Source organism: Lolium rigidum, chromosome 5 (assembly GCF_022539505.1).
Source record: "Lolium rigidum isolate FL_2022 chromosome 5, APGP_CSIRO_Lrig_0.1, whole genome shotgun sequence".
Classification (NCBI taxonomy): Eukaryota; Viridiplantae; Streptophyta; class Magnoliopsida; order Poales; family Poaceae; genus Lolium; species Lolium rigidum.
The window spans coordinates 232,393,616-232,420,383 of NC_061512.1; the positions used below are offsets into that span (position 1 = coordinate 232,393,616).

General features: G+C 45.3%; 4 protein-coding genes and 1 pseudogene across 4 annotated transcripts; 1 reads left to right on the plus strand and 4 right to left on the minus strand.

Annotated features, from left to right (window-relative positions):
- The first annotated feature begins 2,920 nt into the window (after positions 1-2,920).
- On the plus strand, positions 2,921-6,721 carry LOC124657971. Its single transcript, XM_047196427.1, has 11 exons — positions 2,921-3,045; positions 3,664-3,724; positions 4,206-4,319; positions 4,657-4,785; positions 4,861-4,968; positions 5,076-5,467; positions 5,577-5,676; positions 5,764-5,823; positions 5,899-5,985; positions 6,066-6,197; positions 6,280-6,721. Exons 1-11 carry the CDS (start codon positions 2,921-2,923, stop codon positions 6,583-6,585), a joined length of 1,614 nt encoding a protein of 537 aa, XP_047052383.1. The 3' UTR covers positions 6,586-6,721.
- Positions 6,722-6,927: 206 nt separating this feature from the next.
- Positions 6,928-8,990, minus strand: LOC124654805 (tetraketide alpha-pyrone reductase 1-like). The gene is made up of 6 exons (XM_047193791.1): positions 8,560-8,990; positions 8,276-8,448; positions 8,005-8,196; positions 7,752-7,914; positions 7,368-7,560; positions 6,928-7,226 (listed from the first exon to the last, which is right to left on the minus strand). Exons 1-6 carry the CDS (start codon positions 8,678-8,680, stop codon positions 7,076-7,078), a joined length of 993 nt encoding a protein of 330 aa, XP_047049747.1. The 5' UTR covers positions 8,681-8,990; the 3' UTR covers positions 6,928-7,075.
- A 19-nt stretch (positions 8,991-9,009) lies between these two features.
- LOC124654806 lies at positions 9,010-9,910 on the minus strand. Its single transcript, XM_047193792.1, has one exon. The coding sequence runs from the start codon at positions 9,908-9,910 to the stop codon at positions 9,011-9,013; it is 900 nt and encodes a 299-aa protein (XP_047049748.1). The 3' UTR covers position 9,010.
- A 351-nt stretch (positions 9,911-10,261) lies between these two features.
- LOC124654424 (protein Iojap, chloroplastic-like) lies at positions 10,262-12,592 on the minus strand. Its single transcript, XM_047193427.1, has 5 exons — positions 12,377-12,592; positions 12,154-12,286; positions 11,918-12,056; positions 11,541-11,629; positions 10,262-10,572 (listed from the first exon to the last, which is right to left on the minus strand). Exons 1-5 carry the CDS (start codon positions 12,590-12,592, stop codon positions 10,460-10,462), a joined length of 690 nt encoding a protein of 229 aa, XP_047049383.1. The 3' UTR covers positions 10,262-10,459.
- A 4,935-nt stretch (positions 12,593-17,527) lies between these two features.
- LOC124657228 lies at positions 17,528-19,375 on the minus strand (annotated as a pseudogene).
- Between the last annotated feature and the right edge of the window lie 7,393 nt (positions 19,376-26,768).

Consider the following 26,768-nt stretch of genomic DNA (forward strand, 5'->3'; position numbering starts at 1 on the left):
CACGACCTCGCGCTCGAGCCCGGCTGCCAGCTCACCTTCCTCTATGAGGGGGACGACGAGATGATCGTCAAGGTGTTTGACGACACAGCCTGCCGCAGGCACTACCACACCGGCGAATCCAGTTTGGACTGCGATAGTTAAAACTTAGAGCGTTCTTTATTTGCAGTGATTATGGCTACGGGCCAGTTGAAGTCAGTAGTGAAAGTTTCTGGCTGTTCTTCCTCGAAAGAACCAACAGGAGTACCGTCACCAGCTGAATTTTCCAGTTTGGGTGATTGGGAGTGCCTGAGAATGTTCTTTTTTGACAGCGAACATACGGAACCAACACTACTGGCTTTCCTTTTTTACAATATTTTTATTTGTGTCAACCATGGTTCAAACTATGTATTAGTTTGTGTAAACCATGTTCCGAATTATGTATTAGTTTGTGTAAAATCATATTCCAATATGTAATATTGAGAAAAAAATCAAGTAGAAAAAAAATGCGTCACCTCGCTGGAGCCACCCCGAGACGCAAACGGACGCGCGGATAAAAACGATTATTTTCACATCCGTGAAGCGACAAAAACGGATATTCGCGGACAAATAAATGCGTCGACACCTTGAAGATGCTCTGATGGCGGTGGCCCTATGAGGCAGCGTCCGAGAAGCCGCCGCGCGCGCGCGTGCGATGAAGCTTCGTCGAGATGGCGAAGGGTAGCGACCACTCTGCTGGGATTGATCGGGTTGGAGATCGCATAGCAGGCACAGTATCCCGGCCTGTGATCCGCCACCGACGCACGGCCGCACCGCACCGCAGAAGACGGCGCTGGCAGGCGAACCAGGGCCTCCTTTCCTGGTGGGTTTCCTTTGTGTTCGCGATCACACGTCGGCCGATCCGTTCTGCTCGCGTCACTGAGGAACGACAAACCGTAGAGCTAGCACGAGCAGCTAGGTGGCTGGATCGCTGGTCCCGCCGGCCGGCCAGCCGACATGGGCGGCGCCGCTGCCAAGATCGACTCCGGCGTACGTAGGTACATGCACGCATGCATTCCGTTCCTCAGTAGTATCGCCGTATCACCGACGCACAGATCGCGGCGCGCGGCATGCAGATGATTAGACGGGCCCAGCGATCTCGCGCCACGCGCTCTGCAGAATCCGTCCGTCGCGCGCGTGTCGGCGGCGCGCACAAAACTCCATCCATCCCCGATCGATTTCCGGCAATTGTTTATCTCCATGCGCGCGCTGTGGGATGCCGCCGATGCTCTGATGCTTCTCGTTTTCTTTCCCCAACTCGGTTTGTTTACACGCTACCACGACATGGCGCGCATGCGTGCCACCCGAGGCCGGCGGCACGATAAAGATAAACTAAGCTCCGGCTCTGCGGATCCGGTGGCCTCGAGCGGCTCCAGGACGTCGGATCTCCGCCTGTGCCCGTCGCTCTCGCTCCCGTCTCATCATCGGCACGCAGACGCGAACGCAGCAGAGCACGGGTGCCGCCGCGACCAGATCGCATAGTCGCCATGGCTTGTGGTCACATCGGAATCTAGACAGTGACGCACCGCCGGTCGCCCGGTCCGGATGTCCTGGTTTCACTAGCTACATGCCACGAACAATCCCTGCCGCCGTCTTGGCACGGAGCACCGAACTGGCACCGTGACAACTGACGAGGACGGCGGAACGAAAGATACGAGTCACGGGGTGTCACTCGCGCGCGTGGTGCGCCATCTTGGTTGGAATGCATGGATGGATGAACCGCTACAGTACAAGCCACCGCCAGCGCCAGGTGAATGAGTGAAGGTCGGTACGTCAGGCAGAGCAGGGGTAGGGCTCACTCAACTCAACGCAACGCAACGCCAGCCGTTTCGCTTCCGTTGCACAGAAAGGTGCATGCAGCGGCCTCCCCGTCGTGCACTAGCATCAACGAATCTTACAGCTCTTCCATCTAAAGGCAAGAAGAAGAAGTTTATTCTATCCGTCAAGGAATCTAGTTCTGCTCCTCTATGTAAAGAAAACTGGAGATCGGAGAACATGTCTCTCCGTAGATAACGATTAACAACCACGGGAAAAAATAAGCGAAGTTGGTGAAAAGGGTTTTTGATCAGTGGCAGTGGGCTAGCTTTGGTCCGATCTAGCTACATCTGCGCAGGAAAACCAAAGAACATGAACCAAATCACCTCGCTAGCTCTCACCTGCCCGCCACCCCACCAAATTAATCGCTCCACTCATTCTCGTAGTAGTATCTTCTCCATCAAACCCTTTATTATTAGTACAGGGAGGGGCTTTGGTGCTCCTCCCCCTTCCTGGCTTCCTCTCTACTCACCGAGCTGTCCAAGACGGCTATGGTCTAATCTAGCCTTTCCCTCACACTTTAGCTAAAGAATTAGCAACTGTGGCACGGACAGACAGATTGATGCCATTCTTCGATTCTCCGAGCTTCCTTTCTCCTTCCCCCCGCTGCCTGCCTTTTCTGGCAGTCTTTTCCTTCACCACATTCCGTCCTTCATAGCCTTTTCCTATCAGCATTCCTAGCCTCGTGGGCTATCTAATCTCCGCTTAGCACTACTAGTACCGTCGGCACGCCAGGATTAGTTGGTCTTGGCCAGCTTCTCCGTGATCCGTAGCCCTCTCTGCTTCTCCGCCATTGATCTCAGCTGCGTGCTCTTCGCGTCCTCCGCGCGAGCAAACAGCCGCGCTTCTCCGAGTGCGCCTACCCGGCAGGAGAGAGCTGAGCCACGCCACGCGCGGCGCCTTTCTCGCTCCACTCATGGGCAGCTCACCCTGCTAGCTACATCCGCCGGAGCAGCTCGCTCGAGGCGAGGGATCCCAGCTGCTCGAGTGAACAGTGATCGGGATTGCGTGCATCGGGAATCATCCGGAGGAGGTGACCCGAGGGCCGCGGCTGCTGCTTGGCATGGAAGGCGCCGAAGCTTGGGCGGCCATGGAGAGGGCCTGGAGGTCAGGGGTGCGCTCGGAGACGGCGTCCTGCGCCGGCACGCCCAGGTCCGCCCACTCCTCCGGCAACATCCAGCACCGCTACTCGCAGAGGTCAGTACTGCTCTCACAGTACCCTGGAATCTGAATTACATTTTCTCCTTCTGAAACTTCCGTGCTCCAATATCAACTGAAACATTCTACAAGAGTACAGTATAGTAGTATACGCGAATACCATTTTTCAGTTAAGAGTTGCTAGTATTCAGCACTAATTCATAGATAGCTGAAGCAGTGCCGATTAGCCTCCGACAGTCGGAACGAAAAAGACTGCGTAGTGACAACGGAGTCTGGTCTAGCCTAGTATCCAACCCGTAGCCAAGCACGGCGTCCAGTTCATCGTCCATCTGTGCGTACAGAACATTTACGCTGTTGCACTGTTTTAGCCCGAGCAAACTTATTATCGGGCACTGTAGTAGTACACGCCAACCGTCTTTGTCATCTCACATTCAGTGCCTTTACGCCGCATGTACGGTGCCGCTGTGCATGGCCGTTCAGACTTCATGTTCTACAAAAGCTGCTTGACTGGTATACACTGTGCAAGTCCTCCTTCAACTATATGGGTTTTATGATGCATGATTGTAAGAATAGTTTCGGCCAAATTTTGGGAGAATAATTCGTCGTGCAATGTTTTTATATTAGAGCATTCTGGCATGGAATCTGATCAAGTATTTTTCTTATGTGTCATCTTAGCATGCTGAAGACACAGCAGGGTGCAGTGGACATGTCACCGCAATTCTCTTACTGCAAGCCTGTGAGTAAATTGGATTTATCTTAGAAGTCGTTTGGAAGCCAGGTTTTCATTTCATTTGTAGCATTTTGAAATGAATACATGTATTCATTTCATTTACATTGTAATTCCAGAAATAGACACTTGTTTGGTTGCCACAGGAATTGCAAATGACAGTAGAATTCAATATTGAATTTGTTTGGTTGCCACAGGAATTGTGAATGACAGGTTTCAGTTTGGAATTGTGATTACACATGACATCATTTTGCTGGATTTCCCAAATGAAATGATGGTCCAATTCTGTGGCAACCAAACAGCCCACCTATGGAATTTTAAAATGAATTCCAGGATTCCAGGCTCAAATGATGGATACCAAACGACCTCTTACAGACTTTTCAATGTTGTCATACTCTATTTCCCGTTCAGCTCAAAAGCTTGAATTGCTTCACTGATTTGTGGCGATTATACAATCTAATTACTAGACTGGTTTTATCGCATAATGCAGACCGCCAAACGAGACCAAATGCTCAACAGAAGGCACTCACTTAACTTGCCTGAGCATTTGTCTGGCCATCACTCCAGGAAAACAGCGGAAAGAACTCATAAGGCTAGTTCAAAGGTATGCTGCAAAAATCCTGGCAGTTTCAAACAGGCAAAATCATGCTGATATGTGTCTCTTATAGTTATGCCATGCTTTTATTCTGGATTAGTTTTTTTTCCATGAGTAGTCTAACCAATGTAGTACGTACACATTCGTTTTTTAAAAGAATGTAGCACACCGCGTATCATAGAAGAATAATAGTCCAGCATAAATAATTTGTATTGCATACTGAACTTTTTTTTTTACGGAATTTTGCATACTGAACTGAAAAGTAAGAATAGTGGTATTCATGCATATGTTCATCTGCACCATCAATTATACCTGTGTTCTTAGCCGTGACCTTGCAGTTCTGCAGTCCATCGCAGATTTAGCTGGGGAGATCGCAGCCCTCGAGCAGGAGGTCATCCGCAAGGAACTGCATCTGCTCACCCTCTATAGAAGAGCATTTGATCAGCAGTTATCCGATTCCTGCAGTGTTAGCCAGGTACATATATGATAAGATTAATTTTGAGCCATGCCAACACTATGAAGTCCAATATGATAAGATTAATGCCATCAGCAGGTGGACCAAGAAACAAGTAGAAATATCGACGAGGGTGCGCTCCGTTTAAGAGATATCAAGCACTCTGCAGCCTTCAACTTGCCAACTGTCTCAGATTCTAAAAGCGTATGGACTACCCTACCTTTTTCATCAGTTTTTCTGTATACTCATCCTAGCAACATAGCTGTTCCAAGCTGGAAGCATCTGTCTCACCTTTGCTATTTTTCTTACAGGAAGTATCAAGATCAGTTTCGAAGCATTCTAGCCTAGTGAACTTCTTGAGTGCTTCCATTTCTGACTATGTGCCTAAGATTTCTTGCAAACTGTCGGAGGACATCCTGAGTTGCATTGCTTCTGTCTACTGCAAGCTTGCAAGCACGCCGTCTCAAGATGGAGACTCTGTGACTTCACGGAGTCCTTCTGTTTCATCTTCAAGTACCTTCTCTCCGAGGCGTCGTAACGATAGCTGGAGCCCTCGGTATAACTTCGATGCCACCACAAGCCCTAGCCAATATGGATACCAAAAAGAGAATAGTGAACAAAATATAGGCATGATAATTGTTCCAAGGATACATATAGATGCCACCAAGTTCGAATATGCCTCAAAAATGCTGGAGACTATCAGGTAAGGAACAAAGAACAAGAGGAATAGTGAGTTTTCTGTACTGGATTTGAACTTACAAAAGATGCAGGCTTCAATCACTAACATGAAAAGTTATTTCTACTGTATCCAGGTCCTTGATACAGCGGCTCGAAAAAATTGATCCAACAAAGATGACACACGAGGAGCAGCTCTGCTTTTGGATCAACATCCACAATGCTTTAGTCATGCATGTATTGCTCTAGACTCAAAGCGCATATTAGTTACCTTTTGCTGTGTTAACTTCAGAAATCTAACATATACTGCCTTGTGATGTACAGGCTTTTTTGGCCTACGGGATACACGATAAACGCATGAAGAGCACTGACATGATTCTGAAGGTACATCCGACAGCCTAAGCTGATCTCTACTTATAACCGAACGTGCCAGAGCATTTGACCCAAATCTATTATCAGGCTGCGTACAACGTGGGTGGTGAATCAGTAAATGCGGAGACGATTCAAAACTCAATCCTCGGATGCCAATCCCATCGTCCATCATTGGTATAACCTGCTTCTACGATACAGAGAACATGAAATTCTCCATTAACAAAGAAAAACACCCTAACAAGCTACCTTCACAGTGGGTCCGCGCGCTGTTCACGCCAGCAAAAAGATCTCTGGCAGGATCGACAACGAGGCACCCCTACGCCCTTCATCATTCGGAGCCAATCGCGCATTTCGCGCTCTCCACAGGCACATTTTCAGACCCACCTGTAAGCTCATCTCAAAACCTTTCTGCCATTGTCCACACCTTGTCCTCAGTAAAATCTTACCATGAAGTTCACCTTGTGGCAGGTGCGGCTTTACGTGGCAAAGAAGATCCACCACCAGCTGGAGAGAGCCCGGACCGAGTTCATCCAGGCCAACGTCACGGTGAAGAAGCAGGCCCTCATGTTACCCAAGGTGCTCCACTACTATGCCAAGGACGCGGCGCTCGAGCTGCGCCATCTCGTGGAGCTGGTGTGCGAGAGCACATCCGAGACCCAGCGGAAGGAGATGGCCCAGCTCCAGCACCGGCTCAGAAGGATTGACAAGTGTGTGGAGTGGCTGCCATACAAGTCCAACTTCAGATACATTGTACATAGGGGTCTGGCTGAGTAGGCAAGGCAGGCACCAGTTTTCAGTTTCCCTTTTCTGTTTTGGGTTTGTTATTATGTTGTAAGTAATTACCAGGTTTTAGATAAACCTAACAAATGGTGTGGTGTGTAAATGTGTAAATACAAGTGAAGTGTGAATTGAGAAGGTTTTGGTTATAGTTACTGGGTTTACTGGTGATCTGAATTGTGAAACCTCGCCTCTGATTCTGGTTTTGGTTATAGTTACTGGGTTTACACCAGGCAGTCAGGCACCAGAAAATGCATGGTAAAGGTAACTGAGTTCCATTCAATGTTTCAAACATTTCATTACTAATTAAAACAACTGCAAAGCATATGGAAACATTTAATCTGCCCCTGACAATTGATGTTTGGCATAGTAAGGAGAATACATGGGAATTATTTGAAGAGGAAAAAAATCTATGACTCGAGAACTGACATGATTGAGACATAGTTGAGATGTGTTTGGCTATGGCTTGTTCATGCTGTCTCTGTTATCACAACGGGCACTCCAGCAAATGGCCCTGATCTTTCAGCGACTCGACGCAGTCGTTAAACATCTCCTGCACTCCTTTGAACTTGAGACCCAACCCCTGGAGCTTGGATGTGTCTAGCTGATATGCCTGCTTTCCATAGGGGTTCTTGAGCCTGCAGAGCAAATTCAAGGTAATACGTTTCAGTCAAAGAATTGGCCTAAATAGACGAACTGAATAAATAAATGTATATTCGCAGCAAGACAGATATTAAGACAGCTCATGATCATCAATTTTATGCATTGCATTGACTGACCTCCTTGGAATGGGGAATACTGGGAACTGTTTCGCAAGTAAGCCAACCAATTCGTTGTTATCCAGAACCACTGAGCTGCACAGATATCTGCCAGTTGCCTCCGGTGTTTCGTACACTAAGATGTGGCTCCGTGCAACATCATCGATGTGAACATATCCCATCCTTCCGTACAAAGTGAACCTGTCCGTGTCACCTGCAAGAGCATTTAATAACAGTTAGGACTAACTACAAAGGGTGCATAATTTGAAAAATAGAACAACTAATGATACGAATGATGCCAAAAATAAGCTGAAGTCAGGGACAGCTTTGAAAAGGTTGAACTAAATTACTGAAGCCATGCAGCAAGTATTAGAACCCTACTTGAAGAGAAATAACTAGAAATACCTTGAAGTAAGCCAAGGATATCTGAAGCAGTAGTGCACAATTCATGGGATAAACTGGGCCCAATTACGAATGACGGAAGAACTGTCACAAGGTCAATGTTATTCTCCTTGGCAAAGTCCAATGCTGCTTTCTCTGCAAATATCTTTGCCAGGGCATACCATAGCTTTTTGTGTGCATAGAAGAGGAAAAATTTCAGACCAAAGTTTATCACCGCATTGTAATCAAGACTACAATTTGGAATGCTCTACATCACCTGTAGCTTTTCACAGAGTGGCACAGAGCTCCATGTCGTTTCATCCCACAACAGTTCTGGCTGCTGAGTTTCATCCCTAATCCTTACCGCGGATGATGAAGATGTGAGAACAACCCTTTTGAGAAATGGACTCTTCTTGCACGATCTTAGCACGTTGAGGGTACCATTGATTGCAGGACCAAGTGTTGCTTCCTGCAATATGAATAAGACATTCAGGTGCATGTCATGGTACTGATAAAAGAGTCAAGTGTGTGAAGCAAACGCAGCATGCCTTGCAATTGGAATCAGATTTCCCGAGGACAGGCGACGCAATGTGGAAGACACCCTCACAAGCCCTGATAGCTTCGTCAAAGCTCCCTTCCTCCAGTAGATCAGCTCTCACAAGTTGGAGCCTCTCATTTGCACCTGGTAGTTTCCAAAGGTGTCCCACCTTTCTTCGATTCCCTGCCAAGTTATGAGACAAATCCACAAATATGCAGTTCATTTGCTTGCAGACGTGTTAACCAAGGAAATCTACGATACAAAGGCGTCAAGAGGAATGCTAGAAAGAAATACCTGGGTCTCTGACAGTCCCTATCACATGATATCCAGACTCAAGGAGTTTCTTGATGAGCCAAGAGGCAACAAAGCCTGAAGCCCCAGTTACACACACTTTGCCCTTGGTTGAGCTCACCATTCTCCCGAACTGTGTGAAGCTGAGACTTGATGCAAATCTACCTTCCCATATAAGCACGTCAAAGAACAGTCTAGAGAAGGAAGATCAAGAATGGTGTATCACCCTATTTCTGTGATAACCGTTAACAAATACAAAGCTGGGTTGGTTGAATGTAGATCCACAGTACATTCTGAATGCATCTAGGTGACAGGTTGGTGTGGAACAGAAGTGAGTATGCTGACTGCTGTGCCAAAAAGAAATTTCATTCAATCAACTAAAAATGCCAGACGCACCATTTTGTTCCTATTGGCAAATCAAATTTTCGGCCTATCAAATGAACGCAAACCAACACTAGACCTGCAGCTGATTTTGGGAACAAAATGTTGCAGCGAGAGCATCTAGAACCCCATGGAAGCTGCTAAACCTCGAGCTCACAACGTCCACCTCAATGCCGAGCCTCCTGACGCCGTCAGCGGTGACCGGCCCATGCGCAGCCACGACCATGCCAGGCCATCGCGCCGTGAGCCGCGCCCAGCTCCACCCCGCGGCGTCCAGCCCCTTGAGCAGCCCCTCCACCTCGGCGGAGCTGGTGAACACGACGGCGTCGGGCGCGGCGGCGTCGGGGGCCACCAGCGCCTCGGCGCAGCCCGGCCCGGCCCAGCACGTGGTGTAGGCCGGCGCGCGCACGGCCACCCAACCGGCCGCCTCGAGCCCGGCGAGGAAGTCGGGCACGACGGGCGGCTCGCGGAGGCCGTCGACGTCGGGGACGGGGCAGAGCACGCGGCGGCCGGACCCGCGCCCCAGCGACTCCACGAGGCCGGCCGGGGTGGGGATGTCCGGGACGAGGACGGCCACCCTTCTTCCGGCGTCGCGGCAGAGCCGGGCGAGGAAGGCGCCGTCCAGGAGGTCGGCGTCGCTGCCGAGGGCGGCGACGGTGAAGGGGAGCGCGGAGGCGGCGTCGGAGAGGGGGAGGTGAGCGGAGGAGGAGGGGGACGGGAGGGCGCGGGAGAAGGCGGCGATGCCGGAGCGGGAGGTGAAGGCGAGCGCCGCGAAGGGGTCGAGCGCGCCGGGCAGGAGGTAGGGGCGGAGGCGGTCGGGTTCGTGCGCGCGGATGGCGATGGTGGGCACGGGGAGCGGGTGCGCGCCTCGCTGCCGCAGGAGCGTGCCGAGCCGGCCGCCGCCGTCGGTGGTCTGGGGCGTCGTGAACGCCACCGTCCGGCCCGCGAGCGCGAGGTGCTCTGGCTGCGCCATTGCTCCAATCTGGATATCCAAACTGTCTTGGACTTCAACCGTTGTACAGTTCAGGATCGCAGTGAACATTACAGACAGTCGTTTCAGATAACGTAGAAGACAAAACGCAGCGACCTGATACAAAACGGATAATAACATCAAACTAGAAAATTTCCAGCACTGTATAAGTCAACTGAATATCATGTGCTAAGCAAAGCAAAGTACACAGGGATTTCTGTATAATGCATAGTGGAACCTAACAATCTTCTGGGTTCTATTCTCTTGCTACCAACATTATCTGACCAGTTCATACAATGATACACAGAGTTTGACAACATGTAAGGAGAATGTTTACACCATGGCGTCGATTTCGCAACATTTGAGAAGCGCAGTGACCCGATATAACTGGCTGAGTTGTGACCATGGTAGGTGTCTGTCGGCAGCTCTCCGTATCCGAGCATTAAGGCAAGACATGAAGACTAAAAATTGTGTAATGTTGCCCGGGGCTTCAAGGGAATATGTCACTTTTGGATTGACTCCAGTGTCTCGCGGAGCAGATGCAAACGGCGGTTACTGCAACTGGGTCTCGAAAGGGAGTTCGATGGTAGTGGCGTTGCCGTAGAACTCTTCCAGGTTGTAGAATTCCCGCTGTGGGGGGAGAAATATATGGACGACAACATCACCTGCAAGAGTGCAAAGGCCAAAGAACAGTTAAATAGGTTGAGGAAAAATTAGCTCATCATCATCACAGCACAGCATTCGACACTGGAAAGTATCTCTGGGTGAGTTTTCTTTCCAACAAAACATCGTCAACTCAGTAGTTGTTGTATCGATAGGAATGATGGCGCGGTAAGTCTATTCAGAAAAGAGAAAGCTCTATGTTTCAGTTTTAACTTTTTAACTTCTTTAGATTACTAGAAGAAAGAAACAGAACAAAACAGATTGTGCCTAGGTAATTATCTTACAGAGCATGATGCATTATACTGTGATCATTTGTCGAAAAAAAAATTATACTGTGATCAAGCAGAAATATGCACAAAGCAATCCTAATAAAGATCAGCGTCAGCCTCAGTATGCACAAAGCAATCCGAGCTTTTAGGCTGAGTTAAATATGATTATTCATCCGACGGATTTAAACTTTAAACAATTCAAAATTATATGTTTCAGGCGAACAAAATGTGAACATGTTTCCGTAAGTTGAATTCACGTCTGAAAATGTACATAATACTGACCAAAGTCCAGCAAACATGATGTATTGAACTGGAGATCAAGCAGAATACGCACAGCGCAATCTTAACAAAAAAATGTTCTTTTCGCTCAAGAAAATGATTTTAAACTTTTAGGCTGAGTTCACAACTGGATAAGAAAATGAGCATTACCCTATGGTTCAAGTACACACAATTTGAAATCATGAGTTTCGGACAAAAACTCTGAACATGTTTTCGTAACAAAAGTTGTGTTTTAAACTTAAAAGCAAAAGTTAGTACTGGCTGTTTTACCCTTCCACAGTCAGAAAGTTAAGTTGTCAAATCAACACATTTTCTATCTACACCTATATATAACAAGCAAGATTTTGCAGCATACGTTGTCGATGTGAAACTAGTAGAACCAATCACAATAAACACATTACAGAAAAGTACAGAACACTGACCAAAGTCCAGCAAGGTCCATGAATTCGGTTTTGTATCACCAGATGCAACGCGGCTAAACTGCTGCTCGCCGATGTCCCTCATTTTGGAGCTGCAATGTAAGAGTACAATCCCACATATGCTAAGTTAGACAAGATCCATGATCGGTGGTGGTGCTACAGCTAAAACCCTATGGAATCAATTCATATTATCTCTCCCTAATTATACAAAACAAATCATGAATGACAAAAAATTTAAGAGTGTTGTACACTTATTGTGATGTCAATCGACAAAACAAGAACAGAGTGTAGACCCGGCACTGGCCATGATTGAAAATTGCATCTGGTATCTTCTACTGAAATCACATGGACAAGAAAAGTGGATGAAGCGTATGGAGCACCTGATGGCCTCAATCTGCGCATTCGAGAAGGCGGTGAGAATGATGAAGAACTCCGTCCAGTAGACAATCGGTTTCACGAATAGCACACGGATATCGGCAGCCTTCACCTCGCTCGCAACTTTAGCGAGAGAAACAGCCACTGAAAGAAAGATAAGGCGAGCCACAATCAGCTGGAGACAGCTCTAGCAGCACGCAGCAGAACTGCGGGCGGGTGGAGAGGCATGGTATGGACATACATGACAGGCACTCGGCGTCTTCGTCGGCCTCACTTGCCAGAGACCCGCCCCCGGCGGCGCTGTACACGACTTCGCCGTGCTCCTGGAGCAAATCGTCGAGCAGCTCGTCGGCGCCTTCCCCTGTGTCGGGGTTCTACGGGAGCAAGAAAGGAGAACCCGGACGCCGGAGTCAGAACTCGGAACGACAAACGGTAATCACAAAATTGGTGCCAGCACTACCCACCACGTTAGACGAGGCGGAAGAAGAGGGCGGGTAGCGAGCTCGTAGGGGGACGGCGGTGGGCTGCTGCAGCAGCAGCAGCAGGTCGCTCCTCAGCGGTGCGCCCCGGTGGTGGTGGTGGTGGCCGCCTAAGCCGGCGCGCCGCGGCCGCGGGTGCAGCGGGACGGCGGCCGGCGGCGCCCGGGCGAGGCCGGGACCCTGTAGCGCGGCGGCTCTCATGGTAACACGCAGGGGAGGAAATTTTGCATGGGACGTGGAGGAGCGGAGCTTGGAGTGAGCGAAACGGCAGTGAAGAAGATAAGCAGGACGGAGGGAACTGTCTGAACAAGTGAAAAGGATAGGCCAAGATTTTTCAGAGATTTTTCCTTCTGCTTTTTTCAGCTCACCATTTTGGTTCTAGTACTAGTATCTTTCAGTTGTCCAGAACGGCAACTGGCACTTGGAGATGCGTGCACGGGACATGCTCTCAGGAATGCGCCTCCTGTTCGTAGAATATGCTTTTTGGGGAGAAGACGAGCTATTTTGGTTTTTCCCCGCGCGCGCTACCCTCGAGGCCTCGACCATGATGTCCTCTATGCCTCGGGACGGTGACCACAGTGAGATGGCAAGGATGACTTCAAGATGGTGGTGGCGCGTGCTAGTTGGTGGCAGGTTGGGTGGAGCATTCCAGGTCATCCGGCGGTGGTTTTGGTGATCGGGAGAAATCCCTATCGGCTCGTCGGACACCAATAAGGGTGTCGGGTGTACCCCCACCGAAGGAAACCTAGGACTAGTTCGTGCAACATCGGTGTCATCGTCACTTCCTTGTTGATGGTGATGCTTGGTATGCGACACTTTGATGTGCTAGGAACATCGTGGAACTTCTTCGGAGGGCACAACGATTGCGGGTCGTCCTTTTTTTCGTCGATCTGGTAATGTCGGTATTAGTTTATTTTCTATTTTCTCTGTCTTTTCTTTTTGTCTTGGTTGTGCTGCGGCCCAACATGCTTGTTGTATCATGTGGTTACTACGTTAGTAGAAAAACGGCTAAAGGATTTGACCTTTAGTACCGGTTTCTTTACGAACCGGTACTAAACGTTGCATTAGTACCGGTTTCGTTGTCCAGGGCGATGGCAACCTTTAGTACCGGTTCGTTGGGATCTTTAGTACCGGTTCGTGATGTTTCGCGCCAAATTTAAGATGGAGGCGGTACTAAAGGGTTTCGTATAAAGAACCGGTACTAAAGGGTCTCCAGCTTTTCTTTGCTCCCCACGCACCCTCCATACACACCCCTGGATCGCCTTTTTTGCTTTGTAAAATACAAAAGAAAATGATAGAAAAATTCAAAAAATAAAATCCTTCGAGATTCTTGTATGTTATGCAACCTACTACTCAATGAAATTAAAAAAATTCTAATTTTGACTTGTTTTGCAAAAAAAGTTTGAAAAATGGTCAAACAGCTTTTCTGGTTGCATACGATATCAGAAAAAAGTATAATATATCAAAATCATCGTGGGAAAAAGTTACATCCGATTCTACTAGGGTTTGCCCGGTTAGCCATTTTTTAGATTCTCAAAATTTCAAATAAAAAATATGAAAGCAGGAACATTTTAGTTTTCGCCGTAAAAATCAAGATTTTATATAATTTTTATTTTTATATTTAAATTAATAATTTCTTCCTGCATAAAGATTACTAGATTACTATTACGTAACCATAAAAGTTAGTAAATTTTTAGATTTACAAATTTTCAGGTTTTAGATTTTGCAAAAAAAATTAAAAATATATTTGAAAAGTAAAACTAATTAAAATTTATTGTTTATTTATTTATTCAATACTATTTTTACATCTTTACTTTTGTTTATTAAAATAGTCATGTGGAATTCAAATAATAAAAAAGTGCGATATCCAACATGTTAATAGGATTGATATGATACTACTATCAATAACATGCGCGCGAAGCCGAAGCACTTGGAAGTGAGATGAGAAGGAACTCGGAAGTTAAGCGTGCTAGTATTGGAGTAGTGGAAGGATGGGTGACCGAGCGGGAAATTTGACCAGGAGTAGGTAATTTGACTAGAGATAAGTGTAGTTAGAGACTAAACTTGTCAAATAACTAAAATATTACAAATTTTGAAAAATAGATAAAAAGAGGGAGTGGAAAATAATTCGAAAAAATAGATAAAAAGAGGGAGTGAAAAATAGATAAAAAAAATTGATATAAAAAATGGCACCGGTACCCTTTAGTACCGATTCGTGTTACGAACCGGTACTAAAGGTCTCCAGCCATGCGGGGTCCTCCGTGCCCACGTGGAGGCACTTTTAAGGAACCGGTACTCTGGAACCGGTACTAAAGGGGGGGAGGGTTTTCTACTAGTGCTATATTAACATAGCAGGGGGATGCCTATTTGGAGCAGGAAGAGTGGTAAGTGATAACATTCCCACTAGGGTGGAAGTATTCACCTTTGCCCCCACCAGGAAAGAAAGAGGGTTCATCTTTGTTAGTGTTACTGACAATATATTTGAAAATATTTTCATCAAACACATTGAAATTTAAGCATAAGAGCCATATTGTCCTTGATGATATTACAGAATATATACTAGACAAATTTTGGTTCCAATGCAGCAATAAAAGAGAACAAAACGGTTATATGCTATCCATTCTGAATAGTCACAATATTTCAATATGATGGAACAAAAATTACCAAAGTCATCGAATATTGAGTCACAAGAAATTTAACCACTATATGTCCTATTTGATGGAAGGAAACCAGGAATATATATAACTTTTGAATAAATAATAAGAAAGATGTTAGAAGAAGCCGAAATTAGAACATAACATGGAGAAAATATTTAGATGTCAATGAAGCCTTGAGTATATAGAAATAAAAGCTGCAAGGAGTAGACAAAAGTCCAAATCATAGTATCAGTATGACATCACATTCTAATGAACTAAACATGGTGCCCCAAATACTGAGAAGAAAGAATCATGCATACAAATAGATAACTGAGTTTTGCTACATACAAGCACACTATGCACCATTCATAGGGCAAATTTTGAACAATCAAGTACTTGCACAACTAACAAAATAAGCAGGCATCTGTGCCTGGAGCAACCCTCCAAGTATGCAAAAATATTTTAACCAAGCATCCACTTATCTGTTGAATCCAAGAAAGTTTCACTAAAGTAGGTATGATGATATTTTCTGAATAATCTGTGTTTCAAGCAAAACAAAATAATGTATTGCACTTTTACAACTACACATGTTCTCACTCCCAAATAGATTGATATCTTGAGACGAACACAATTTTCATATCTACTCTGTCCGTTTCTCTTTATTATATTTGTACCCAATCCGCCACCATTAACAGTATTTTAGCCAGCATGTAAAGCATTGGTATCTAATCTTGCCAGTTTTTGCCCTCCTAGTTGCATTTTAAATTTTCTGAATGAAGCTTGCCACACTTTTTCCTCCAATTTTTTCTTTCACAATTTCTCAGAAATTTGGTACTATTTTCCCTCATTTAATTGGTTCTAAGTGGAACCAATAAATATTCGTGCAACCCTTAGTTGCTGTGATGTCAAATGACTGAATTTGATCATAAATTAACCACTGGTGGAACAATAGTCAAAAGCACAACAGCCAATTGATCCATGGTATCAATTAAAGCCACACAAAATGGAATTACTCTCAGGCACTATGTTGAACATCTGGCAAGATGGCATATATATTTTGAGGGGATCATGATCAGTATAAGTATTAACTACTAGAATGTAGCGTGCTACTGCTACTTTTGTTTTGTTTTATATAACATGGATGAAACTGGGTATGAAAGTTTGCGAGTAATATATATATGCTACATCCATGAATTATGCCAGACTTTGCAGAACTCAAATCCCCTGTACACAAAAAAAAACCTTCCACACTAAGCTTTTACACTTCCACTTGTTTCAACTCCAGTTCTTTACAGATGATTAAAAAAAACTATAAATCCATCACCCTAACATGCTGCTGATAGGACAGTAGAGAGGAGGTGGCGTCTTGGGTCAAGGCAGGGGCTAAGAGGCTGAGAGATGTCATACCAACAACATTCCCTTCGCTTTCTGGGCCCAAAGCAGTGCTTTGTTTCCTGGCCAAATCAAGGATTTGGGGCTGATTGCGAAAGATATTTGAATAGAAAGATAGATCCATCCATCTATCCAGATATCTAAAAAAAAAAATCAATTTTTCGAAAAAAAAATCTATCCAGATATCTAAAAAAGAATCGATTTCTATTTCATGAAACCTTTGATTCAAAGAACCGCGCTTAGCCCCCCTAGGAGTGTTTTTTTAGCGATGGTTACCTCCTAGGAGGCGTGTAACAAATTCTATCTTTTCAATGAAATGAAACGCACAGTCCTTTGCGTTTTCTTGTAAATAAAATCAAGTAAACACTTCTTCCCACTTGTACAGTTCGTGTGGGTACGAGGTCGGAAAAAATATTGCTCAAAAGTGCTGAAAACTTTAGCTCTTTTATGCCACATTACAGATGTAAGTATACCAAAAAAAATCAGCATTCAAACTTCACATGCTATTATTTGTATCATCATATGAATGAAAGATGTTAGGATAGATGTAAGGCAACAAATTCCAATTATGAGTAATCAGACACCTCTATAAACCAAAGATGCATCATTCACTGAAACTAGCACAAGCAGGGTTACAAGCATTCTGCCATGAATTGCGAGGAACTTTTTTTGAGACAAAAGGCATGAAGGCATTCTTTTTCACTAAAGCAAGTTACATGATACATAAATTGATTAATGTAGTAACAGCTGGCATCAGCAGCTTACAGTACATGACCAAACAGCAAAGAAATTACGACAACCAACTGACATAACAGATTAAAATTAGTATTCGAGCGCAACAGAACAGAAATAAATTAGTGACAAACCCATTGAAGCAGCAAGTTCAGATTTGAAGCTTGAGCTTAGACAGTACCTCCTCAGCCCAGGTTTAATCCTGAGTAGGCCACAAAACACACCATCGCTGAATGAAGTAGATTCTCTCTTAGAGCATCGACGTGAAAAAATGGGCTTTGGACAGAAGACAAGGCATCTTCAAAATGGGCATCAACTACACTTGTAGCATCCGCTGGAGGGCATGTCAAAGGGATGACAGAAGACAAGGCAATCTTCAAAATGGGGATCAACTACACTTGTAGCATCCGCTGGAGGGCATATCAAAGGGATCATCCATTGACAAATCATGGGTATTCTTGTTGTGTGTGAAGTCAACCTTAGAACCATATTCCAGTTCAATTCGAGCATCTCGAGAAGCTCTATCTTTGATTCGTAGCATCCCATGCTGATCAGCAAACCATTTGTGTTGGCGCTGGTAAGGCAATGTGATTTTCATTTCCTTTAGTACTTTCGCATTCAACACAAAGAAATTGGCGAAGTCAATAGATGGACTCTTGGTGCCATCATAATTCTTTAGCACCACTTTTTGAAGATGGAGCTCAAGGCATTCAATAGGGTCCAGGGGGTCATACTTCCGGGCATTGTTCATAACCATCCATGGGCGTGAGAGTGGTTGGAACTGGTGATAGAGAGAGCAAACAATACAAAAGAAGTTGCCAACATGTTAGCAATACAGTAGTTGGTATCAAATCAAATGCTGGTTTTGACATGTAGAGCAAGCAGCTATGTTTTATACTCACAATGACATACAGCCTCTCTAAATGGGGGAAGCACTTGATGAAGTTAATCACTGCATCCAGATTTGGGCCAACAGAGTCAAGAACCAAAACCCTCATGGTGTGGACTTTGGTTGTCAAGCTGACAGCAATCATTTTCTGCAAAGATACAAAAGTAAGTACAAATAAGAATAATAGCCTGCATAGAGGAATGCTGAATGAGCAAGGGGTGAAGGCTGCTGCTACCTGAAAAACCATGGTTCCAAAGTGAAGTTCTGCTATGTCTTCTGAGAGCATACCCAATATCTTCAGTTTAGGTGCCGAGATTATCCATATGGTCGGGGGCCATACTTTGGATCGAGTGGTAGCAATCTCTCAAGGAGAGGAGCATCCTCGATGACCAACTCTTGCAAGAAGACGCCTCTGTTCCTCCGGTCAGCGCAAAAGCCTAAACTCTTAAGAGTTTGGGAGCATATGCAGAGGCGAGCAATGCCGCAGTTGCCCTTGAGCTCAAGGCTTTCCAATGCAGAGCAGCCAGATATTATGCCCTGGAGAATGTCCTCCGAGATGGTGACCCTATCCAGGGTCAGCTGCTTGAGGCATGGAAACTCCGGCACAATAAAGTTGGGGAAATTGCAGTCGTGGAATTTGGCCACGCGGAGTGTGGGTGCGAAGCGGAACGTGGACGATGGCAGCAGGTACACCGTCTTCCTGTCAGCGACCAAGCGAACGTAGGTGAGCTCCAGCTCCTGCAGGTTGTCCAGGGCTTGGGAATCGAGCCACCCTCCGATCTGGTCAGCACAGTCGCTGACAAAGAGCCAGACCGAGAAGCGGCGAGCGGGGCCAGGATGCTCGGAGAGGATCTTCCGGATAATCTGGATGGTCGTCTGGCCCTTGCACTCGAGTTTATAGTCCACCACGAGGTTGAGAGGAGCGGAGCGCCAGAGCGGGCGCCACCGGCGAGAGATGGCCTGGGTGCGGGCGCCTTCCTTGGTGGGGAGAAGAGAGACGATGCTGCCCAGGACGGCGTCGGGGAGGCGGCTGATGTGATCTTGGTCGTCGACGGTTCCACTCCCCGGTGGTTCATCTTCTTGGTCGTTGATAGAATGGAACTTGCGCTTCTTGGAAGCTTGCGCCGCAGCTGCCGCTGCAGCCTCCCCTGCAGTGGCCGCCACAACCGCTGACTCCTTCGCGTTTAACGCCGCGGCGGACGCTGCCGCCTCCATGGCAGTCGCCGCAGCCGCCGCGGCTTCCTTCGCAGCAGTCGCCGCCGCAGCCGAGGCCGCCACTGCAGCCTCCTTGGCAGCCGCCGCAGCAGCCGAGGCCGCCACTACCGCCGCCTCCATGGCTGACGGGACGCCGGAGGATTTAGCTTGGTGATGTGGTGGTGTGTGGTCGGGGGCTTCGAGGATGGGGAACGAATCGAGGGTTTGGGAATCGACAGTTTATTCAGCGGCAAAAAATCTGATGGAGAAATTAGCGCGAACTGAAAAGATTTTCGCGCCAACTTACTTCTCTGGGTCTAGATGTGCACATCGCCGCTGCGGCGGCCCGCGGGTGCAGCGGGACTGCGGCCGGGGGTTCTGGATCGCGGCGCCTCTCGTGGCAACAGCAGTGACAGTCTGAAGGAGATGAACAGGAGGGAGCGATTTTAACGAAAACATCCCTTTAGCTAAACTATTGCATAGAATAACCCTCCAGCGAAACTATTTCACTCGACTAACCTTTTTATGTGATGTCTATACGAGCGACGTCACACTTCACTGTGTGGCGCCCGAGTGAGCGTCACCACACTTCACTGTGTGGCGCTGATGACGCGTAAAGCACACGCCCGTTGGGAACCCCAAGTGGAAGGTGTGATGCGCACAGCAGCAAGTTTCCCTCAGTAAGAAACCAAGGTTTATCGAACCAGTAGGAGTCAAGAAGCACGTCGAAGGTTGATGGCGGCGGGATGTAGTGCGGCGCAACACCAGGGATTCCGGCGCCAACGTGAAACCTGCACAACACAACCAAAGTACTTTGCCCCAACGAAACAGGTGAGGTTGTCAATCTCACCGGCTTGCTCGTAACAAAGGATTAGATGTATAGTGTGGATGATGATTGTTTGCAGAAAACGAGTAGAACAAGTATTGCGAGTAGATTGTATTCGATGTAAAAGAATGGACCGGGGTCCACGAGTTCACTAGAGGTGTCTCTCCCATAAGATAAATAGCATGTTGGGTGAACAAATTACAGTTGGGCAATTGACAAATAGAGAGGGCATGACCATGCACATACATGATATGATGAGTATAGTGAGATTTAATTGGGCATAAAGACAAAGTACATAGACCGCTATCCAGCATGCATCTATGCTTAAAAAGTCCACCTTCAGGTTATCATCCGAACCCTTCCAGTATTAAGTTGCAAACAACAGACAATTGCATTAAGTATGGTGCGTAATGTAATCAATAACTACATCCTCTGGACATAGCATCAATGTTTTATCCCTAGTGGCAACAACACATCCACAACCTTAGAATTTTACATCGTCACTCGTCCCGGATTTAATGGAGGCATGAACCCACTATCGAGCATAAATACTCCCTCTTGGAGTTAAGAGTAAAAACTTGGCCGAGCCTCTACTAATAACGGAGAGCATGCAAGATCATAAACAACACATAGATAATAGATTGATAATCAACATAACATAGTATTCTCTATCCATCGGATCCCAACAAACACAACATATAGCATTACGGATAGATGATCTTGATCATGTTAGGCAGCTCACAAGATCCGACAATGAAGCACATAAGGAGAAGACGACCATCTAGCTACCGCTATGGACCCATAGTCCGAGGGTGAACTACTCACTCATCACTCCGGAGGCGACCATGGCGGTGAAGAGTCCTCCGGGAGATGATTCCCCTCTCCGGCGAGGTGCGGAGAGCGATCTCTCGAATCCCCCGAGATGGGATTGGCGGCGGCGGCGTCTCTGGAAGGTTTTCCGTATCGTGGCTCTCGGTACTGGGGGTTTGGCGACGAAGACTATATGTAGGCGGAAGGGCAGGTCAGGGGGCCACACGAGGGCCCCACACGCCAGGGCCACGCGGCCAAGACCTGGACCGCGCCGCCCTGTTTCCTTACTAGGATTTCTGAAACCAAAAACAGCAGAAAACAGCAACTAGCTCTTCGGCATCTCGTTAATAGGTTAGTGCCGGAAAATGCATAAATATGACATAAAGTATGCATAAAACATGTAGATATCATCAATAATGTGGCATGGAACATAAGAAATTATCGATACGTCGGAGACGTATCGGCATCCCTAAGCTTAGTTCCTGCTCGTCCCGAGCAGGTAAACGATAACAAAGATAATTTCTGGAGTGACATGCCATCATAACCTTGATCATACTATTGTAAGTATATGTAATGAATGCAGCGATCAAAACAATGGTAATGATATGAGTAAACAAATGAATCATAAAGTAAAGACTTTTCATGAATAGTACTTTCAAGACAAGCATCAATAAGTCTTGCATAAGAGTTAACTCATAAAGCAATAAATCAAAGTAAAGGTATTGAAGCAACACAAAGGAAGATTAAGTTTCAGCGGTTGCTTTCAACTTATAACATGTATATCTCATGGATATTGTCAATGTAACGTAATATAACAAGTGCAATATGCAAGTATGTAGGAATCAATGCACAGTTCACACAAGTGTTTGCTTCTTGAGGTGGAGAGAGATAGGTGAACCGACTCAACATAAAAGTAAAAGAAGGGCCCTTCGCAGAGTGAAGCATTGATTGCTATATTTGTGCTAGAGCTTTGGTTTTGAAAACAAGAAACAATTTTGTCAACGGTAGTAATAAAGCATATGTGTTATGTAAATTATATCTTACAAGTTGCAAGCCTCATGCATAGTATACTAATAGTGCCCGCACCTTATCCTAATTAGCTTGGATTACCGGGATTGTCATCGCAATACATATGTTTTAACCAAGTGTCACAAAGGGGTACCTCTATGCCGCCTGTACAAATGTCTAAGGAGAAAGCTCGCATTGGATTTCTCGCTTTTGATTATTCTCAACTTAGACATCCATACCGGGACAACATAGACAACAGATAATGGACTCCTCTTTAATGCATAAGCATGTAGCAACAATTAATGTTCTCATATGAGATTGAGGATATATGTCCAAAATCGAAACTTCCACCATGGATCATGGCTTTAGTTAGCGGCCCAATGTTCTTCTCTAACATTATGCATGCTCTAACCATTAAATGAGTGGTAAATCTCCCTTACTTCGGACAAGACGAACATGCATAGCAACTCACATGATATTCAACAAAGAGTAGTTGATGGCGTCCCCGGGAACATGGTTATCGCACAACAAGCAACTTAATAAGAGATAAAGTGCATAAGTACATATTCAATACCACAATAGTTTTTAAGCTATTTGTCCCATGAGCTATATATTGCAAAGGTAAAGGATAGAATTTTTAAAGGTAGCACTCAAGCAATTTACTTTGGAATGGCGGAGAAATACCATGTAGTAGGTAGGTATGGTGGACACAAATGGCATAGTGGTTGGCTCAAGGATTTTGGATGCATGAGAAGTATTCCCTCTCGATACAAGGTTTAGGCTAGCAAGGTTATTTGAAACAAACACAAGGATGAACCGGTGCAGCAGAAACTCACATAAAAGACATATTGTAAACATTATAAGACTCTACACCGTCTTCCTTGTTGTTCAAACTCAATACTAGAAATTATCTAGACTTTTAGAGAGACCAATTATGCAAACCAAATTTTAGCAAGCTCTATGTATTTCTTCATTAATAGGTGCAAAGTATATGATGCAAGAGCTTAAACATGAGCACAACAATTGCCAAGTATCAAATTATTCAATACATTTTAGAATTACTACATGTAGCATTTCCCGATTCCAACCATATAACGATTTAACGAAGAAGATTCAACCTTCGCCATGAATACTATGAGTAAAGCCTAAGGACATATTTGTCCATATGCAACAGCGGAGCGTGTCTCTCTCTCACACAATGAATGCTAGGATCCATTTTATTCAAACAAAACAAAAACAAAAACAAACCGACGCTCCAAGCAAAGCACATAAGATGTGATGGAATAAAAATATAGTTTCAGGGGAGGAACCTGATAATGTTGTCGATGAAGAAGGGGATGCCTTGGGCATCCCCAAGCTTAGACGCTTGAGTCTTCTTAAAATATGCAGGGGTGAACCACCGGGGCATCCCCAAGCTTAGAGCTTTCACTCTCCTTGATCATATTGTATCATCTCCCTCTCTTGATCCTTGAAAACTTCCTTCACACCAAACTCAAAACAACTGATTAGAGGGTTAGTGCACAATTAAAATTTACATGTTCAGAGGTGACATAATCATTCTTAACACTTCTGGACATTGCACAAACCTACTGAAAGTCAATGGAATAGAAAAATCCATCAAGCATAGCAAAACAGCAATGCGAAATAAAAGGCGAATCTGTCAAAACAGAACGCTTCGTAAAGACGAATTTTATTGAGGCACCGGACTTGCTCGGATGAAAATGCTCAAATTGAATGAAAGTTGCGTACATATCCGAGGATCACTCACGTAAATTGGCATAATTTTCTGAGTTACCTACAGAGAATTAGGCCCGGATTCGTGACAAGCAAAGAAATCTGTTTCTCGCGCAGTAATCCAAATCTAGTATGAACCTTACTATCAACGACTTTACTTGGCACAACAATGCACAAAACTAAGATAAGGAGAGGTTGCTACAGTAGTAACAACTTCCAAGACTCAAATATAAAATAAAAAGTACTCGTAATAAAAACATGGGTTGTCTCCCATAAGCGCTTTTCTTAACGCCTTTCAGCTAGGCGCAGAAAGTGTGTATCAAGTATTATCAAGAGATGATGCATCGACAGCGGGGTTTGGAGTTTTCTCAACTATGCATTGTATCTTATCTATGTAATTTTCATAGGCTCCCTTTTCTCTAGTCTTAGGCTTGCTATTTTCATCAAACAAATTTTCGGGAACAAGCCAAGCATAATTATTTTCTAGTGCCTCGCACATTCCTAAGAGTTTGCACGGTATTGAGGTTTTAATATCCCCCTCATAATTAACTTAATTAGTATACTTTTGTCTATCTTTTTCCATTTTTTCAAGGGTACTGGCAAAATTGGTATAAGAGCCTAGCATATTATATTTAGTGAAGACTTTTCTAGCTTCTCTTGCTATTCCCCCAAATTCTTTAAGAAGGGTTTCTAATACAAAATCTTTCTTTTCTCCTTCTTCCATATCACTAAGTGTAAGAAACATATGTTGAATTACGGGATTGAGATTAACAAATCTAGCTTCTAACGCGTGTACTAAAGAAGCAACAACAATTTCATAAGTAGGAGCAAGTTCTACCAAGTGTCTATCTTCAAAATCTTCAGCCGTACTAATATGAGTGAAAAAATCTTCTATATTATCTTTCCCGAGGATAGACCCTCGGCCTACTGATGACCCACAAGTATAGGGGGTGTATCGCAGTATCTTCGATAAGTAAGAATGTCTATCCCAACGAGGAGCAGAAGGTGTTGACAAGCAGTTTCGATGAAGGATTCACTGTAAATGCTCACAGACAAGTATTCAGGGGGTTTTGATGTAACAGATGAATAAAGTACGAGTAAATATAGTGCAAGAGTAACAATTGCAGCGAGTGGCCCAATCCTTTTTAGCACAAAGGACAAGCCGGTTTGTTTACTTATAATGACCAAACGTTCTCGAGGACACACGGGATTTTAGTCTAGTGCTTTCGCTACATACGGCTAATTAATCTTCATTGTTTTGATAAGTGTTGTGTGGGTGAACCTATGCTAATGTACCGCCCTTCCTAGGACTAATACATACTTGTGATTATACCCCTTGCAAGCATCCGCAACTACAAGAAAGTAATTAAGATAAATCTAACCACAACCTTAAACTCCGAGATCTCGCGATCCCTCCCCGCATCGATATACCAACGGGGGCTCAGGTTTCGTCACTCCGGCAACCCCGCAATTGGCAAACGAGTACAAGATGCATTCCCCTAGGCCCATAAAGGTGAAGTGTCGTGTAGTCGACGTTCACACGACACCACTAGAAGAATAACACCACAACTTAAATATCATAACATTGAATATTACTCAACCATACTTCACTACTAACATTTAGACTTCACCCATGTCCTCAAGAACTAAACGAACTACTCACGAGACATCATATGGAACATGATCGGAGGTGATATGATAATGAATAACAATCTGAACATAAACCTTGGTTCAACGGTTTCACTCAATAGCATCAATAACAAGTAGAAATCAACACCGGGAGAGTTTCCCCTATCAAACAATCAAGATCAAACCCAAATTGCTACAGCGGTGACGAGGTGCAGCGGTGGAGACGGCGGTGATGATGATGAAGATGATGGTGATGGTGATGGAGATGATGTCCAGCTTGATGGCGGTGACGATGGCGTCGATTTCCCCTCCGGGAGGGAATTTCCCCGGCGGATTCCTCGCCCGCCGGAGAGCTCTTTTCTCTCTGGTGTTCTCCGCCCCGCAGAGGCGGCTGTGACTCTTCGCGACGTACCCCCTCTAGCTTAGGTTTTCGGGATGAAGGAGTACGCGAAGAAAAGGAGGCGAGAGGGGGCTGTGGGCCCCCTCCTCATAGGGCGGCGCGGCCAGGGCAGGGCCCGCGCCGGCCTGTGAGGGGGGCCCATGGCGGCCCTCCTCAGCTCCCCCTTCTGGCTCCCTTCGTCATCTGGAAAAATAGGAGTTTTCGTGTAATTCCCGTCAATTGTTGATCTTCCGAAATATTGCATTCTGACGGTGCTTTTTCCAGCAGAATCCTGGCTCCGGTGCGCGATCCTCCAATAATCATGAAACATGCAAAATAGATGAAATAACATAAGTATTATATCCAAATATGAAATATATCAATGAATAACAGCAAATTATGATATAAAATAGTGATGCAAATTGGACGTATCAACTCCCCCCAAGCTTAGACCTCGCTTGTCCCCAAGCGAAACCGAACTCGGTAAACAGGACCACATGTTTATGGAGTGAAGAGTCGATAAATCAAATACGGACAAGAAGCATCATATTCATTCACACAAGACATTCTAGTAAACAACTTCCTCATATAACTCAACTTGAAACAAGTATAAGGTAATCACAAATAAAGGTGCATAAGAAATCATAATTGGTGATGGCAAACTTTGTTCTTGGTCAGAGAACAGTTAACAGATTATACTTATCTATTGAGCAGCGCTCTCATATTAAAGCTTATGGTAAACTTACATACTCAATCATAATGATCATTGATAACTTTCAAAGCTATATTCATTCAGGTAAAACTTGTACTAAACAAAGAAGAGTAAAGACATGATGAAGCAAATCACAATATAATAGTTTGATCACAACAACTGAAATGCTTGCTTGAGATGGAGGGAAATAGGTTTACTAACTCAACATAAAGTAAAAGACAGGCCCTTCGCAGAGGGAAGCAGGGATTAAATCATGTGCTAGAGCTTTTTCAGTTTTGAAATCATATAAAGAGAATAAAAGTAAAGTTTTGAGAGGTGTTTGTTGTTGTCAACGAATGGTAGCGGGTACTCTAACCCCTTGCCAAACGGACCTCCAAAGAGCGGCTCCCATGAAGGACGTTATCTCTACCAAGCAAGGTAGATCATCCCTCTTCTC